General features: G+C 35.9%; 1 protein-coding gene across 1 annotated transcript in view; it reads right to left on the reverse strand.

Annotated features, from left to right (window-relative positions):
• CPQ (carboxypeptidase Q) overlaps positions 1 to 16022 on the reverse strand; it is a 397534-nt gene that overhangs the window by 299526 nt on the left and 81986 nt on the right. The window contains exon 3 of the mRNA XM_003782559.3: positions 8250 to 8457. Coding sequence (XP_003782607.1) covers positions 8250 to 8457 — 208 coding nt within the window. The remainder of the gene's footprint in view (positions 1 to 8249; positions 8458 to 16022) is intronic.

Genomic DNA, 16022 nt, shown 5'->3' on the forward strand with positions numbered 1-16022 from the left:
ATAAGCTCTTCTCTCTCCAGAAACACTAATATTCATGTTTACAAAGGCAAAATAACTTACCATAAATATGAAACAGGATTTGAATTCTTCAGGCTCTGTTTTTAGCCACAGAGCTCTACTGCCCACCCAATGCTATTGCTATAACTCTTGTGCCTGACCCATATCAAATACTCAATAAATATTATATATGCTGAATTAATGAGTAATTGGGAAAAAAGAACATAATAAAAAATGCCAAAACATCTACAGGCTTCCATCATACAGTTTCTCAAAATGTGTTTCATGTTAGGAATCTCTGTGAAAAAAAATTTATGATCAAAAGTTTGCAGAATAGTGCAAAGCTACCTCGTAAAGATTCCCAGTGCATATCAGCACATTGAAGGTGTAAAAAGTGTCACAAAAAGGAGCCTGTTGAACTTTTTGAATAAAAGAGTTCCAAACAGTATTTGAACACAGAATTTTAAAAAAATACCAGCAACACCCTTACTCTGTGAAAAACTCTCTCTCCAACACTACCTTAATGAAGAGTTCCCACTATATTTGTTACTATCTAATAATACAGTTTACCATCAGTCTGATGATAAATTTCATCTCCAAGTTTTGTTTTGTTTTTTTAAGTAATGGAATTTTAGGAATGGCAATAACTTTGGAGCTTTTTCAGACAAAATTCCTCCTCATATAGACGAAGGATGAAGTAACATAAGGTCACTCAATTTATTTGTGGCAGAAATAAACCAGAAACAAAGTCTCACAACATTCACCCTGTCTTCCTTCCATTACTCCATATCAGATTTGTTGATGCCTAGAGATATTTTTGATGGTCAATATGATGGGACTTGAGGAGTGGGGGTAGGGAGTGATACTAGTGATAAGAGGCCATGAAAGCTTCTAAACAACAATGTATAGGATAGCCCCCACAACAAGGAGTGATCGGGCCCCAAAAGTCAATAACAATGATGTTGGATTCAGCAGATAATTGGGTTGTATTTTTTCATCCATTCAGCCAGTCTATAACTTTTGAGTGGAGCCTTCAGACTATTTACATTGAGTGATAGTATTGATATGCACATGTGAGATGGTGTTCTGTTCATTACATTTGGTAGTACCTTCCTGCTTTGTTTTCCCTTTTCCCTCTTATACTATTGCTTTACATAAGCTGTGAGCTTTCACTTTTGGGTGATTTTATAGTGATAGGCATCTATTGTGCTATTCTGTGTATGATGCTGTTCTGAATATTTCCTGTAGGGTAGACCAACTCATGAAAAATCCCTCACTGTTTCCTCTCTGGAAAACTATTTATTTCTCCATTCTTTATGAAATTTATTTTTGTGGAATACAAGAATTTTGGCAGGCTATTTTTCTATTTAAGAAGGCTAAAGATGGGACCCCAAACCTTGTAAGGTCTCCACTGAGACCGTGCAGGTCTCTCCACTGAGAAGCCTGCCATTAGGCCTGATAGGTTTTCCTTTATAAGTTAGTTGTTGTTTTCATCTTGCTTCTTATAAAATTTTCTTCTTGATTTTGACTTTGGCTGGGCTGATGACTATGTGTCTTAGAGTTGTCCCATTTGCTATGAATCTTCCCAGTGTTTAATGACCATCTTATAACTGAATGTCTGAATCTCCAGCAATACAAGGGAAGTTTTCTTTAATAATTCCCTCAAATTAATTTTCCATGCTTTTTGTTTTTTCTCCTCCTTCCTCAGGGATATCTACAATCCTTATACCTGTATTAGTAAACTTTGCATAGTCCCATATTTCTCTCAGTGATTATTTAGTCTTTCATATTCTTTTTTTGCATATTTGAATGACTGGGTTAGCTCCAGAGCCTTGTCTTCAATCTCTGAGATTCTTTCTTCTGCTTTGTTTAACTTATTCTTGAAGCTTTCTGCTGTATTTTTCAATTCCCACAATGACTCTTTGATTTATTTAAGTTCTACTACATCCTTTCTTAAGTTGTCTAGCTCTTTAGTGACTTTTTCATTTATTTTCCATTGATTTCCTAGAATATAATTCACCATGACCAAGCAGGCTTTATCCTAGGAATACAAGGATGGTTCAACATATGTAAATCAATAAATACAATTCACCAAATTAAACAGAAGCAAAAACAAAGATCATATGTACATCTAAATAGACACAGAAAAACATTAGACAAAATCCAGCACCCCTTCATGATAAAAAGTGCTCAACAAATGAAGCATAAAAGTAATATAATTCAAAATTATAAAAGCTATATATGACAAATTCACAACCAACACCAAACTGAATAAGGAAAAGTTGAAAGTTCTCCCTCTAAGAACTGGAACAAGACACTGTCACTACTTTTATTCAATATAGTACTGGAAGTCTTAGCCAGAGCAATCAGATAAGAGAGAGAAATAAAAGGCAACCAAATTGGGAAAGAGAAGGTCAAACTATCACTTTTTACTTATGATATGACCCTATGTCTAGAAAATTTCAAAGACTCCACAAATGACTCCTAGAATTGATAAATAAATTCAGCAAAGTCTCAGGTTACAAAAGCAATGTAAACAAATCAGTAGAACTTCTAACAACAATTAAGCTGAGAGTCAAATCAAAGACTCAATGCTATTTAAATAAGTACATAGAAAATAAAGTACATAGTAATATACTTAACCAAGAAGGTGAAATACCTCTACAAGAAAAACTACAAAAGATTGACAAAAGAAATCACAGGTGACACAAACAAATGGATAAACATATCATGTCTGTGGATTGATAGAATCAACATCGTTAAAATGTCCATACTGCATGTAGTGATTTACAGCTTCAATGTAATCCCCATCAAAATATCAACATCATATTTCACAGATCTAGGAAACACATAATTTTCATTTGGAACTCAAAAAGAACCTGAATCACCAAAGCAATATTTAGCAAAAAGAATAAATCTGGAAGTATCACATTATCAGACCTCATATTATAAGACTATATAATATCCAGAGGAGCATGGCATTGGTATAAAAGTAGAGACATAAGCCAATGAAACAAAACAGAGAACCTAGCTATAAAACCATCTATATACAATCAATAGATCTTTGAAAAAACAGATAATCAAAGACACTTGGAAAAGTAAGCCCTATTCAATAAACAGTGATAGGAAAACTTTATAGCCACATGTAGAAAATAAAACAGGACTTCAATCTCTCATTATATACAAACATTAAGTCAAGATGGATAAATGATTTTAATGTTAGACATGAAACCATAAAAATTCTAGAAGAAACTATAGTAAATACTCTTCTAGGCATCAGATTAAGCACATAATTTATAACTAAGGCCCTAAGGTAATTACAGCAACAGCAAAAATAAATAAATGTGACATGATTAAATTAAAAAAGTTCTGCACAGCAAAAGAAATAATCAATAGAGTAAACAGACAACCTATAGAACAGGAGAAAATACTTATAACATCCAAATTCTATAAAGTGTTCAAACAAATCAACAAGAAAAAGAACCAAACAACCCTTTAAAAAGTGGACAAAAGACTTAATAGAAGTTTTTCAAAAGAAAATAGACAAATGGCCAACAAACATATGGAAAAAGGCTCAACATCCTAATCATCAGAGAAATGCAAATTAAAACCACAATACATATTACCTTCCCCCTGTCAGAACAGTCATTATTAAAAAGTCAAGAAACAATAGATGGTGTGGATGCAGAGAAAGGAACACTTATCCACTGTTGGAGGGACTACAAATTAGTAAGAAACTCTGTGTAAAACAGTATGGCTATTACTCAGTATGGAATACTCTTTTATGGCTTTAAGAGCCATAAAACAGTATGGCTATTATTATTTATTTACTAAATAAATAAATACAGACCTATCATTGAACACAGAAACCCCATACTGGATATCTATCCAAAGGAAAGGAAGTCATTTTATCAAAAGGACACCTGCACTTGGATATTTATTACAGCACAATTCACAATTGCAAAGATGTGGAATCAACTTGTCCATCAACTTATGAGTGGATTAACAAAATGTAGTATACTATACCATGGAGTACTACTCCTCCATACAAAGAAATAGATTAATTTATTTTGCAACAATGTGGATGGAACTAGAAACCATTAACCTAAGTGAAGTATCTTAGAAATGGAAAAACAAACACCACATACACTCTCTACTAATTTGGAACTAATTGATGGGCACACAGTAAGGTCATTGGAAATCATGAAGGAGAAAAAGAAGGATGAGGGGACGGGTAAAAATTTACTAAATAGATACAAAGAACACTATTCTGGTGATAGGCACATGAGTAACATTATAAAAGCTATCCAGGTAACAGAACATTTGAAACCTCTTAATATTTTGAAATTTAAAAAAAGTAAAAATAAAAAGTTGAATGATTTTTAGGAAAGTTTGTCATAGTTTAGGAGAGCTGAACTCCCTCACTGGCCTATGAAAGAACAGTTCTTTGTTGACTTTAAATCTCTATCATACCTTTCCTTTCTACAGGGAAAGGAAATGTCTAAATGTCTCTATCATACATTTCCTTTTTTCCTTTATTCTCATTTTTTTGTCATTTATGAATGTTACTATACCATTTCCTCTTACTAAAACTGCCTCCTACCTAACCGTCCCATGCTCCCTTCCCTCTGTGTCTCATTTCCTCTGTCTTCTGCTCACCTTAGATCACTCACTCCAGTATTCATCTTCATCACAACCTTCCTCTTACAGAAAAAAAGAGATAGAGAGAGAGGTACTTCAAAGCAGGGAAACACCATGTTGAGATCAATGTTTTAAAAGATAACTGAGCTTTATTCCAAGAACGGATGCAGTATAGGAGAGACCAGAAGAACAAAAAAAAAAAAAAAAAAAAAATCAGGAGGGAAATCAGGACTGCCTGGATTAGGGCAGTAATAGCAGTAAAGGCAACGTGAAAACAGAATTTTAAAAAATATGCTGAAAGTAGTTCAACTCCTCCATCTTGGTAAATGTAAAAAATGTAAAATCTCCATCTTTTTTAATGGCTACATAATAGTCCATGGTGTACATATACCACAGTTTATTGATTCATTCATTGGTTGATGGGGACTTAAGTTGCTTCCATGACTTGGCAATTATGAATTGAGCTGTGATAAACATTCTAGTGCAAATGTCTTTGTAGTCAAATGATTTTTGTTCTTCTAGGTACATAGTAAATTATTGCAAAAAAGGAAAAATAAACATACGATGTATTCCATACTAATGTGAAATCAATATATAAACAATTACATGCCCATAAGAACAATAAAACACCAATATAGTCCAGTTTGAGGGTAGAGGGAAGCAGGAGGAGTGAAGAGGGGAGGATGTTTGGCAGAAGGAGGGAGGGCATGAGGCAGGATCTCACCTAATGTGCACCTGTGTATGTGTGAGGGTATATAACACACCCCCTGGGTGAGGGGCTCTTCTACAAATGGAACTTTATCCTGGAAGTGAGAACAATGTAACCTAAAAATTGTATCCTCATATTAATTTGAAAAAATAACATAAATAAATAAAATTAAAAATTAAAAAAATGCTGAAAGTAGACTGGATAGGACATGTTGCCTGATTGTAGGACAGTGATAAAGAGGAGGGAATAAAATATAACTTGAAGTTTTGTAACTGTGCTGATAGGTAGATGTGATTCATTAACAGACATAAGAAACTAAGGCAAGGAATTGGGTTTGAGAGAACTGATGTGTTCACGTTTGGACACTACATTCAGGGGTGATGTCCAATATACTGATGGACAATTTTCTAAAATGGCAGGAAGACTTCTAGATTTAAAGAGGATAGAAATTAACAAAATCCTCCAACCATTTCCTTCTTTACTTACTGCCTTCATTCTACTAAAAAAGAAAAAAAGAAAGTGTTGAAAATATACTGCATGTCAAGTCCTGGAGTAAACAGAGTTCCTGCTTTTTAGGGCATTTGCAAGCACTGATAGGAGATGACATCATAACAGTGGCCTAAAGTGTTCAGATGAGGGGAGGGTTCCCAGAGGAGGCTTCATGGAAGGGGTGGCATTTGTCAGGACTCAGGAAAGTGCTTAATCAGGTTCATTCACCAACCTAACTGCTAAAGGGCAGACTATATGCTTGTCTTTTCCCTTCACAGTTTCTATGTTCCTGGTGCTTCCTGGCCAGCATAAGGCAGATTCCTTCAGAAAACACAGCCACAGATTTGACTTTTCTGTGATCATTTATATTCCTCCTATGGAAGTAATGACGTGACTCCTTTGTAGAAGAATTTTTGTTAATCTTCTACCCTTTATATCTTGGTAAGAAGATATTTATGACCAACCTTTATAATGGGAGGATCTTGAGTCCTGAGATCTCTCTGGAATTGCCCATCTACCGTTCTCCTGGAGAATGTAAGTCCACAGAAAGACTGGGGTAAGAATAGTCACAGAAGCTTTACACACAAAACTAGAAACCACCCATATGTCCATCAACTGCTGATGGATAAACAAATTGTGGTATAGCCAGACAATGAAATATTCCTCAGTGATATAAAGGAACAACTGATACAACATGGATAAATCTCAAAAGTACTATGCTGAGTAAAAGGGGGCAGACATGAATGACTGTAGATTATAGGATTCTGCTTATGTATGAAATTCTAGAAAAGATGAAACTATAGTTCCAGAAAGAGCAGTAGCAGCCAGGGGGCAGGAGGGTGCAGTGGGAAATGAACTGCAAAGAGGCACAGGGAATCTTAGGTGTGGTAGAAATATTATGTATTATGATTACAGTACTGATATGTTACTATATACATATTTCAAAATTCATAAAAAGCCTCAGGGCACAATCAGCCTGCTCACTCAGACAACTGATTGTATATAACCCTAAACGTCCACACCCTGGGATAGTAACTGAAGAAGACAAAACATAATTCTGGAATTACTGACAGGGTGAAATAGCTGAAAAGAATTACACTTTTCAAGATTCTGATTATTCCATACCTGGAATACGGCTTCTTGGTTCTACTGTTAACAGTTTCCTACAGGGGCAAAGGGCTGGGGTGATTTGTTCTCAGCAGCTGTCCTACTCCCTGTGGTCCTACCACGTTCTCGCTATTCCATTATCCCTATAGCCATGACCCAGTGTTGATGATGCCCAGGTCCTTGGAACACACCATTTGGGGATAAGAGTCCTGAACTTAAATCTTTACTGCAGCATAACCCTTACGTCCTGGGAGAAGTCCTGAGTTAAGACATGTGCAGAAGATCTTTTCCCTGTCATCAAAGGTCATCACCATTCACTTTTTCCTTCAGCCCACTGAAGCCTTCAAACAAAATACAAGTCTGAAATTTCTGAATAACTCCACTTTTAAGTTCTATTTTCAGGATTTCAGATTTGCACCAGAAACCCCATGAAAACTCTTCTTTGCACACTTGATGTTGCACAAAGCAAACTCATATTCAGGGAGCATCTGCGACGTGCCAAACACTGTCTGAGGTTATTTGATGTGCATTATCTAATCTAATCCTTATATAATCCTATTATATATACCATGCCTTTCTTTACAGATAAGTTCTTTAAGACTCAGAGAATAAGTAACTTGGTCATGTCACTTAACATTCAGCAACTGTAGAGCTTGGACCTCTCTCTAACACCATTAAAAAAAAAAAACTCTGGAAACTGCACATAAACCATGGTTTAGAGCTTAATTTAATATTCACACAGTCCCAAGTTTAAGTCCCTTCTCAGTCATTTAGCTGTGCGGACCTTGGGCAGGTGAGTTTCCTTCCAGGTTACCTTTCTTACCTGCAAAATGAAGAAAATGGACCCTACTTCAGTGAACCTTGAGAGGATCAAATAAGATAACTCATACAGTGAGCACAGTAAGTATTCATTACTGGTTTGATCTCAAACACCAACCAGATACCAGTAGAATAAGTATAACATATACCAGGTCTGTCTGGAAAGTATCCAGCCACATAGTGTGAAAAATAGAGACATGTATGATTGGATGCTTTCCAGACAGCTCTGTATGCACAGATAACACTCTCAACTGCTCAGCGACTGAATTTCCTCATCATGGGTTCCATTCTGCCCTTCGTTTAGGCCTGCTCTTCTTCAGTCAATGTAGTAAAACTTGGGACGAGAAAAAAATACACAGGAAGCTTCTGCTTTCAATGAGTCTATGAAGACCACTTCTGCAGTCTCACCTGCTCCTTCCCAAACTCTCTCTGATAACTCAAACTTACCATGCACACCTTATTCCTAGGCAGCCTCTCCTTCACTCACCTGTTCTGGGTGCCTGCTCCCAGTAATCTCTGCTACGGTGTTGAAGGAATCCGTATCAGGATAGTTCACTGCCCCCATCTTCAGGTTAACGACAATGGTGGTCCCATGAGAAGCTATTCTTGACATCATTTCTGCATCTTCCACTGTAATACAGGCTGTTGGGATCTTGGTCACACCATCCTGGTATTTCTGATTACCTGTGTGAGGACTTGAGAAAAGAAGCCACCAGGTTACTTTGAAGTGGAAATGGACCAAATGTATTTTTTAAAAGCTACCGTATCTTGAAATTTGACTTTCACTGACCTTTGTTCACATATAGGAAGTAGAGAGGTTGGGCATTGTTGGTTTACTTGCTTTTGATGTGAACATAATTTTTATTTTTCATAAAAAACATAGAAACTTCAAGTTAATGATCATCTTATTGAAAACATATGTAAACTTTTGATAATATGAATGATCCCTTCAAAGTGGCGAATTGCCTCAAACTCTGAAAGACATCAACAGTAACTTTGTGACCAAGAGGTGAGCACAGCTGCACCAGGAGGGGAGTTCTAAAGTCCCTGAAGGCTGAAGACAAGAAGATTCACGTGTCTGGAGGAAAACTGGCCCAGACACGCTTAGTTCTGTGACTTAGTTCACTGATTAGCACTGGGCCCACTCTCTTCACACCCAAACACAGAGGTCCAAATATCGAACCTCACATTGGTGGTACAACACCATGCAGCACAACTGGAGAAAAGTGCTGAATAAACCTAGGCCCTTGATTTTACTGCCACAAGGAAAAGAAAACTACTGTGATTTCAGCACTAAATAAGAAATATTTTCCCAAGTGGTCAAATTTTTACGGATAATTTCCACATTTGTCTTACTCTACTAGAAACACTTATATTTGAGCTTTTTATTAATCTACTATTGATTCAACCTCTGTATCTACTAATAAAGTTTATCAAAGTCATTTTCTAAAATTGCTCTTTCAAACTATCCCCATTTACCCTGAGGTACAGCAGCAAAACCTCTCAAACCACAACTTATTCAAGACCAGTCATAGTTGCCGAGCGCAGACCACCACCTATCAGTCTATGCCTATCTTCTGTTAAGGTATAAGCAAAAAGCCTCCCTTTTAAAATTATTTTTTCTTTTTAAATTTCCGTATTTGGTTCAGCTTATCTCATATTTCCAGACCAGTCTTCCTCCTCCTTTTAGCCATAAGACATTTTGCTCCTACAGATGACAGCTTGGTGCTCTTTCCAACAGAACTGAATCCAATTTCTACGTGCCCACAAAATGTGATGCTCCATTGTAACCTATAAATGTATTCTTAGGGTGACTGCATTGTTGTGACCATATTTCAAGTTTCTATTTCTGTACAGAAATTGCATAGCAGAATGGTTAAAAACAGAGGCTCTAGAGCAAGACTGCCTGTGTTCAAACCTGGGTTATGCCACTGATTACTAATTGAACTTGGACATCTTTGCTTCTGGAGCTTTAGCTACAAATGGAGATAATAATAATAATAATAACTATTTTAGAGAGTTATTTTGCAGATTTAATTAATAGTACAAGTAAATCACTTACTCTGGAGCATAGTAATCACTCAATAAATGCTAAATATTTATTTTATTGACTTGCCTATTAAATTACCCTGGCAGAGTTTGTCTAATCTTAAGCCATTAGCACCATCTCAGTAAATCCTCTCTGGACATTTTTTTCCCCCTTAAACCTATGCTATCTTCTTATGCAAATTTCTTAAAGGTTGGCCACAAATTTTATTGTTCATCAAAAGAGAGAAAAAATGACTTATAAAACCAAACTTGGAATATGTGATCTGAATCCCTGCTCTAAAAGACACATAATACACTCCAACTTCTGGTTCAGGCTGAGTCCCATAACCTAGGTCAAATCCTGGCTCCAGTGTTTTCTACCTGCACGACACCGGCAAATTAGATTAGCTCTCTGTTGCTCAGTTTCCTCGTCTCTAAAGTAGAGAATATTCACAATGACCTCATATTATTGCTATGAAAAATAAAAAAAGTATACATGTATATAAAGAATTAAAGACAGTGTTTGGCACTAGTGATTACTTAGTAAACATTAGTTGTTGCTTTTATTTCTTCAGTGGTAATTTTTCCCACTGAGTTGGTAGAGTGATTAATGACCAGAAATTACCTTGCATGTTGGAAGACAATCTAAATATTTATTATTCATAATATCTTACGTGATGTCTGGGATTCAACAAACTCTCCTTGTTCTCAGACTCTGTTACTCATGAGAAGGTCAATATAATACTTCTTCACCGTTTCTTTTAAATAATGTTTCTAGACAAATTTGCACTAATATGTTACAGGTAAGTGAACCAGAGATACCATCATAGCTTACCTGGGAGAAAGAGCACTAAGAAACATCTTCTTAGTATGGTTCTGAATTTAAGACATAAAAGTCTTTGAGTTTGTTTCTGCAATTAAGCCTGTCTTCCAGTGGTGGAACATTCATCATTGTTTAGTAAAAAGCAGCAAAATGAAAACTCGACAGTTTTATTTAGAATCCTACACTTCCACTGGAGCGAAATTGTCCTAGAGGGACCTATCAGTACAAATCTCACCTTCCTACCCCCATTTACAAGCCCCATCTGCAACTTAATAATAGCAAGAGGTAAACTATAAAGGAAGCCGTAAAAAATAAAAATAAGAACACTACAAGATTAATGCCAGTCATTCACAAACTCCTCCAAGAAGTAGAAGAGGAAGGAACACTTCTCAACTCATTCTATAAGGCAACTGCTACTGACATCAAAATCAGACAAAGATATTACATCACAAGACAGGAAAATTACAGACAAATACTTCTTAAGAATATAAATGCAAAAAAATTCTCATAAAAATACTAGCAAACTCAATCCAGCCACATGTAAAAAGTCTTATACACCATGACCAAATGGAATTTATTGCAGGAATACAAAGTTGGTCTAACATCCAAAAATCAATGAATATAATATACCATATAATATTATAAAAGGCAAAATGATATGATCATCTCAGTAGATGCTGAAAAAGCATTTGACAAAATCTAGTACGCCTTCATATAAAATCACTCACTGAACTAATGAAAGGGAACTTCCTCAATCTGATAAAAAGTATCTACAAAAAATATCTCACAATTATAATAACACCATATTTACATATGGTGAAAGACAGAACGCTTTTGCCCTGAGATCAGAATAAGACTAAATATTTGCTTTCCCCACTCCTATTCAACATCATATTGGAGATTCTAGCCAGGGAAAGTGAATGAGAAAAAGAAAGAAAATAAATTCAAATTAGAAAGGAAGAAATAATATCATCTCTTTTTGCAAATGATATAACTATATATTGAAAACTCTAAGGAATTTGCAAAAAAGAAAGGAAGGGAGGAGAGGAGAGGAGAAGAGAAGAGAGGAGGAACAATTAGGACTAATCAGCCAGTTCAGCAAGGTTACAAAGCTTACAGTTTACCAAGATCAATTGCACAGTAGCAATGAACAGTACAACACAATAGCAGTGCAGTAGCAAAAATACGAAAATGCTATAAATAAATTTAACAAAAGAAGTGTGAGATTTGCACACTGAAAACTATAAAATACTGTAGACATAAATTAAAGATTCAAATAAACAGAAAGATATCTGATGATCATGAATTGGAAGACTCAATATTACTAACATGGCTTTTCTCCCCAGAAGTATCTACAGAATTAAGACAATGCCTAACAAAACTCTAGCTATTTTTTAAAGAAATCGACAAGCTGCTTCTAAAGTTAACGGCAAAGGACTTACAATAACTAACACAAGTATGAAAAAGTAGAACAAAGTTGGAGAATTCACACTTCCAAATTTCAAAACTGCTATAAATCTGTCATGATCAAGACAACAAATACTGGTATAAGGATAGCTCTATCAATAGAATAGAATTAAGAATCCAGAAATAAACCCTTAGAGGAATGGCCAATTCATTTTCAACAAGGGTACCCCTAAATCACATTATATGCAAAACTTAATTCAAAATGAATCATAGACCTAAATTTAACAGCTGAAACTTTAAAATTTCATGACCTTGTATCAATTTCTTAGCTACAATATCAAAAGCACAAGCAGTTAAAAAAAAAAACAAACACATGAATTGAACCATCGGATTAAGACCTTTGTGCTTCAACAGACATCAACAAAAAGTGAAAAGACAACTCACAGAATGAGAGAAAATTTTTGAAAATCATGTCTGAGCTACTTGTAACTAAAATATATAAAGAGTTCTTAACAATATAATTTCAAAAATCTAATTAAAAATGGGCAGTTTGAATGGACGTGTCTCCAAAGACATAAAGATGGGTTATAAGCACGTGAAAAGAAGCCACACATCATCAGGGGCAAGGCAAAGCCTCAGTGAGATGCTGCTTCACATCCTCTAGGATGGCCATGATTAAAGAGAGAGAAAAACAAGTATTGAGGAGGATGTGAGGAAATTAGAATCCTTTCACATTGCTACTGGGGTACAATGGAGCAGGCTACTTTGGAAAACAATTTGACAGTTCCTCAATAAGTTAAACATATAAACATTTATCACATGACCCTGCAGTTCTATTCCTTGGCACGTACTCAAAAGAAATGAAAATATATGTCCACATGAACACACCTTGCATATAAATACTCATAGCAGCGTTACTGCTAATGGAAAAAGGTGGGAAAAACCAATTGATAAACTGGTAAACAAAACGTGGTACAGCCTTATCAAGGATCTTATTCAACAACAAAAAATGACGTTTTGGTACGTGCTGCAACGTGAATGAACAGTGAAAACATTATTTTAAGTAAAAGAAGCTAGTCATAAAAGAGCCCATATTATAAAACCACATTTCTGTGAAATCTCCAGAACAAGTCATCTATAGAGAGAGAAAATAATTTTAGCTTATGTAGGGCTGGCTGGGGAGAGGGGCTGGGGCATGAATGTTTAAGGGTGTGACGTTTGCTTTCAGGATGATGAAATGTTTTAAAATTAGACAGTGGTGGTGGTTGCACAACTCTGTGAATATACCAAAAACTATAGAATTGTGCAAGTTAAAGGGGTAAATGTTATTGAATGTGAATTATATTCAGAATAAAACAGCTATTGTAAAAATCCAAATCCAAATCCTCAGTTTCCAGATTTTTCTTTAAGGAGAGAATCATACTGTCATTCTCACTCAAAAGTTATATTTCCATGGATCCGGTTTATGAGACTATAAAAACAAAGCCTGCTGCTGTTTTTGTGCTTGCAAGATAGTATGCCAAAATATAAAATGAACATGTAAAAATGTCAGTCATAAATTAGTTTTTTTCCAATTTCATTCAATTTCTTTTTTGTCTTATAAAAAGGGACATAATTTGAAACCAGCTGAATACTTTCCTTTTATCTACGTGAAATAAGCACAATGTTTAAACAAATCAGTTTGAAATTTCTCACCTGATTACTGAACATCAATCAAACTCCCTGAAAGCTAGACACTTCTGACTAGCTCCTTGGAAAAGATACCAGGTACTTCATGTTTCTGAGTGTTTCAAAATTTGCAAAGCTCAAATTAATCCTTGAAAGTGGGTGTCAGCGTATATGTTGGATATAGGAGGATAATTACATATCTCTATGACAAAAATGTAGGTTTATACAGGAGCATATAATACATTGACTAAAATCAGAATTGTTCACGACACTAAAACGCCTTAGAATGTTTCCTAAACAAAGGTCTGGAGGTGGGAATGGCGGTGAAGATTGTGAGCTTTTGAGATTACAGTCCCTGTTTCCGGAGGTTTTTTTTTTTCCCGAAACTTCTTTATTAGTAACATTAAAAGAACACTTACTCTGTTTATTAGAAAACCTTGTTTGATTTTAAAAAAATCAGCTTGAAAATAACTCTTTTGGAAAATTAACAATTGACGTTACTAATTTTTTTTAGATCTAGCACTGTAAGAGTAAAGCCATCTCAGCCTTTTATACTGTCATTAACAACAATGAAAGTAAATTCATCTCAGACTTTTAACTGTCATTAACCGGGTAAAAGCAAAAACTTTCATTTACACCATAATTTCACAAAGGGGAAACACTAAAGTAGTCTCGACTCCCACAGATAAAAAGAAAAAAAACTTGCTCAAGAGAGGAGAGAGGGCTAAATTTCCTCCTCAACTTGAAACGGCAGGAAAGTAAAAGTCAAATTCTTGAATTCTATTCCACATTAATGGCTGGCTCGACATGAACAAAACTCAACCCACATGTCTAATGTCTTCTGTTCACCTGCAGATCGCAGTAAGGAGACTAATAAAAACCCAGCGTCAGAGAGACGTGTGGTTTCTTCCAAAATAGAGGAGTACAGCAGACTCCACAAGAGAGTGCAAGGAGGGAGGAGGGCCACGATGCCTAAGAAAACTGTGGTTTTTAACCTCTGCAGCATACAGGAAAGCTGTTTGGCTTTTTTCTCTAAACACAAAAATGTAAAGAAGAGTCAAAGGTATAAGAAGGTTAACTGGGAAAGAAATGCAATAGAAAATTCAAAATAGCTAAAATTTTAGACGCTATTTTGTCAGCTAGAATGCAAGATTGTTACTATTGTATAGCCCAAAGTAAACATCACAAAATACATTCGTTTCTGGATTTCCTTTCTGATTTCCTTCTGTGTACGAGGTCTGACAATTAAGTTCATGAACTTGCCACTGCACACTTATGTTGGCAGCACTGTACAGACAGGAGGTTTCCCGAATGCTGGTATATCGGTGTCTCGCAACTGTGTTCATGTCAACACTTGGTGGTGTCTTGCTGAGTGACGTTCATTATTGTTGCTGCGTATATTTGTGTGCCATTGTGAGCATGACAAGAGCTTGAATTAGAGCAATAAACAAACGAAAATAAATTTCTTGTTCAACTTGGCAGGAGTGTGCAATCAGAGACTTGGAAATTAGTCCAAGTTTATGGGGATAATGCCACGAAGAAAATGGCAGTGTACAAATGAAAAACGTTTCTCTGAGGGGAGAGAGCGCATCCCTGATGAAGAGAGGTCAGGGTGGCCCATAAGGAGCAGCTGATGAAAACATGACAAAAATCCATCAAATGATGCATCAGAAGCTCCGCAGACCAAGTAAACATCAGTAAGGAAATGGTTAGGAAAATCTTAACTGAAAGTCTTGGCATGAGAAAGGCATGTGCAAAAATGGTCCTGAAGTAGCTCACCAATGAACAAAAGCAAAGGAGAATCAAAGTTTGCCAAGTCCTGCTGGAGAGGCAAGATGATGTTTTGGGCTGTGTTATTATTGGTGATGAATCATAGGTGTACCAGTATGACCCTGAAACAAAGTGTCAAAGGCACAATGTAAGTCAGCCAATTCTCTCTCTCTTTTTTTTAAACAGGGCCATCTTCCCAATTTAACCAATTCTCCACAACCAAAAAAGCTCCACCAGTCTAAATCAAGAGTCAGAACAATGTTGCTAACGGTTTTTGATAGCAGAGGAGTTATTCATGACGAATTTGTATCCACCGAACAGTTAACTAAGTTTACTATCTCCACATGCTGAATAGGCGGCGTGAAAAAGACGACAATGGTTCGAACTTCACAGCAGCTCAGGACGCCGACGGTGAGCAAGTTTTTAGCCAGCAAAAACATAATTGTATTGGAACCCTCTCCTTACTCACCTTTTCTGGCCCCTAGGACTTTTTTCTTTACCTGAAGATAAAGGACATGTTGAAAGGAATACACTTTAAGGACACACAGATCAAGGGTAATACAG

The sequence above is a fragment of the Otolemur garnettii genome, unplaced genomic scaffold (genome assembly GCF_000181295.1).
Source record: "Otolemur garnettii isolate 467f Iridium unplaced genomic scaffold, OtoGar3 scaffold00004, whole genome shotgun sequence".
Lineage (NCBI taxonomy): Eukaryota > Metazoa > Chordata > Mammalia > Primates > Galagidae > Otolemur > Otolemur garnettii.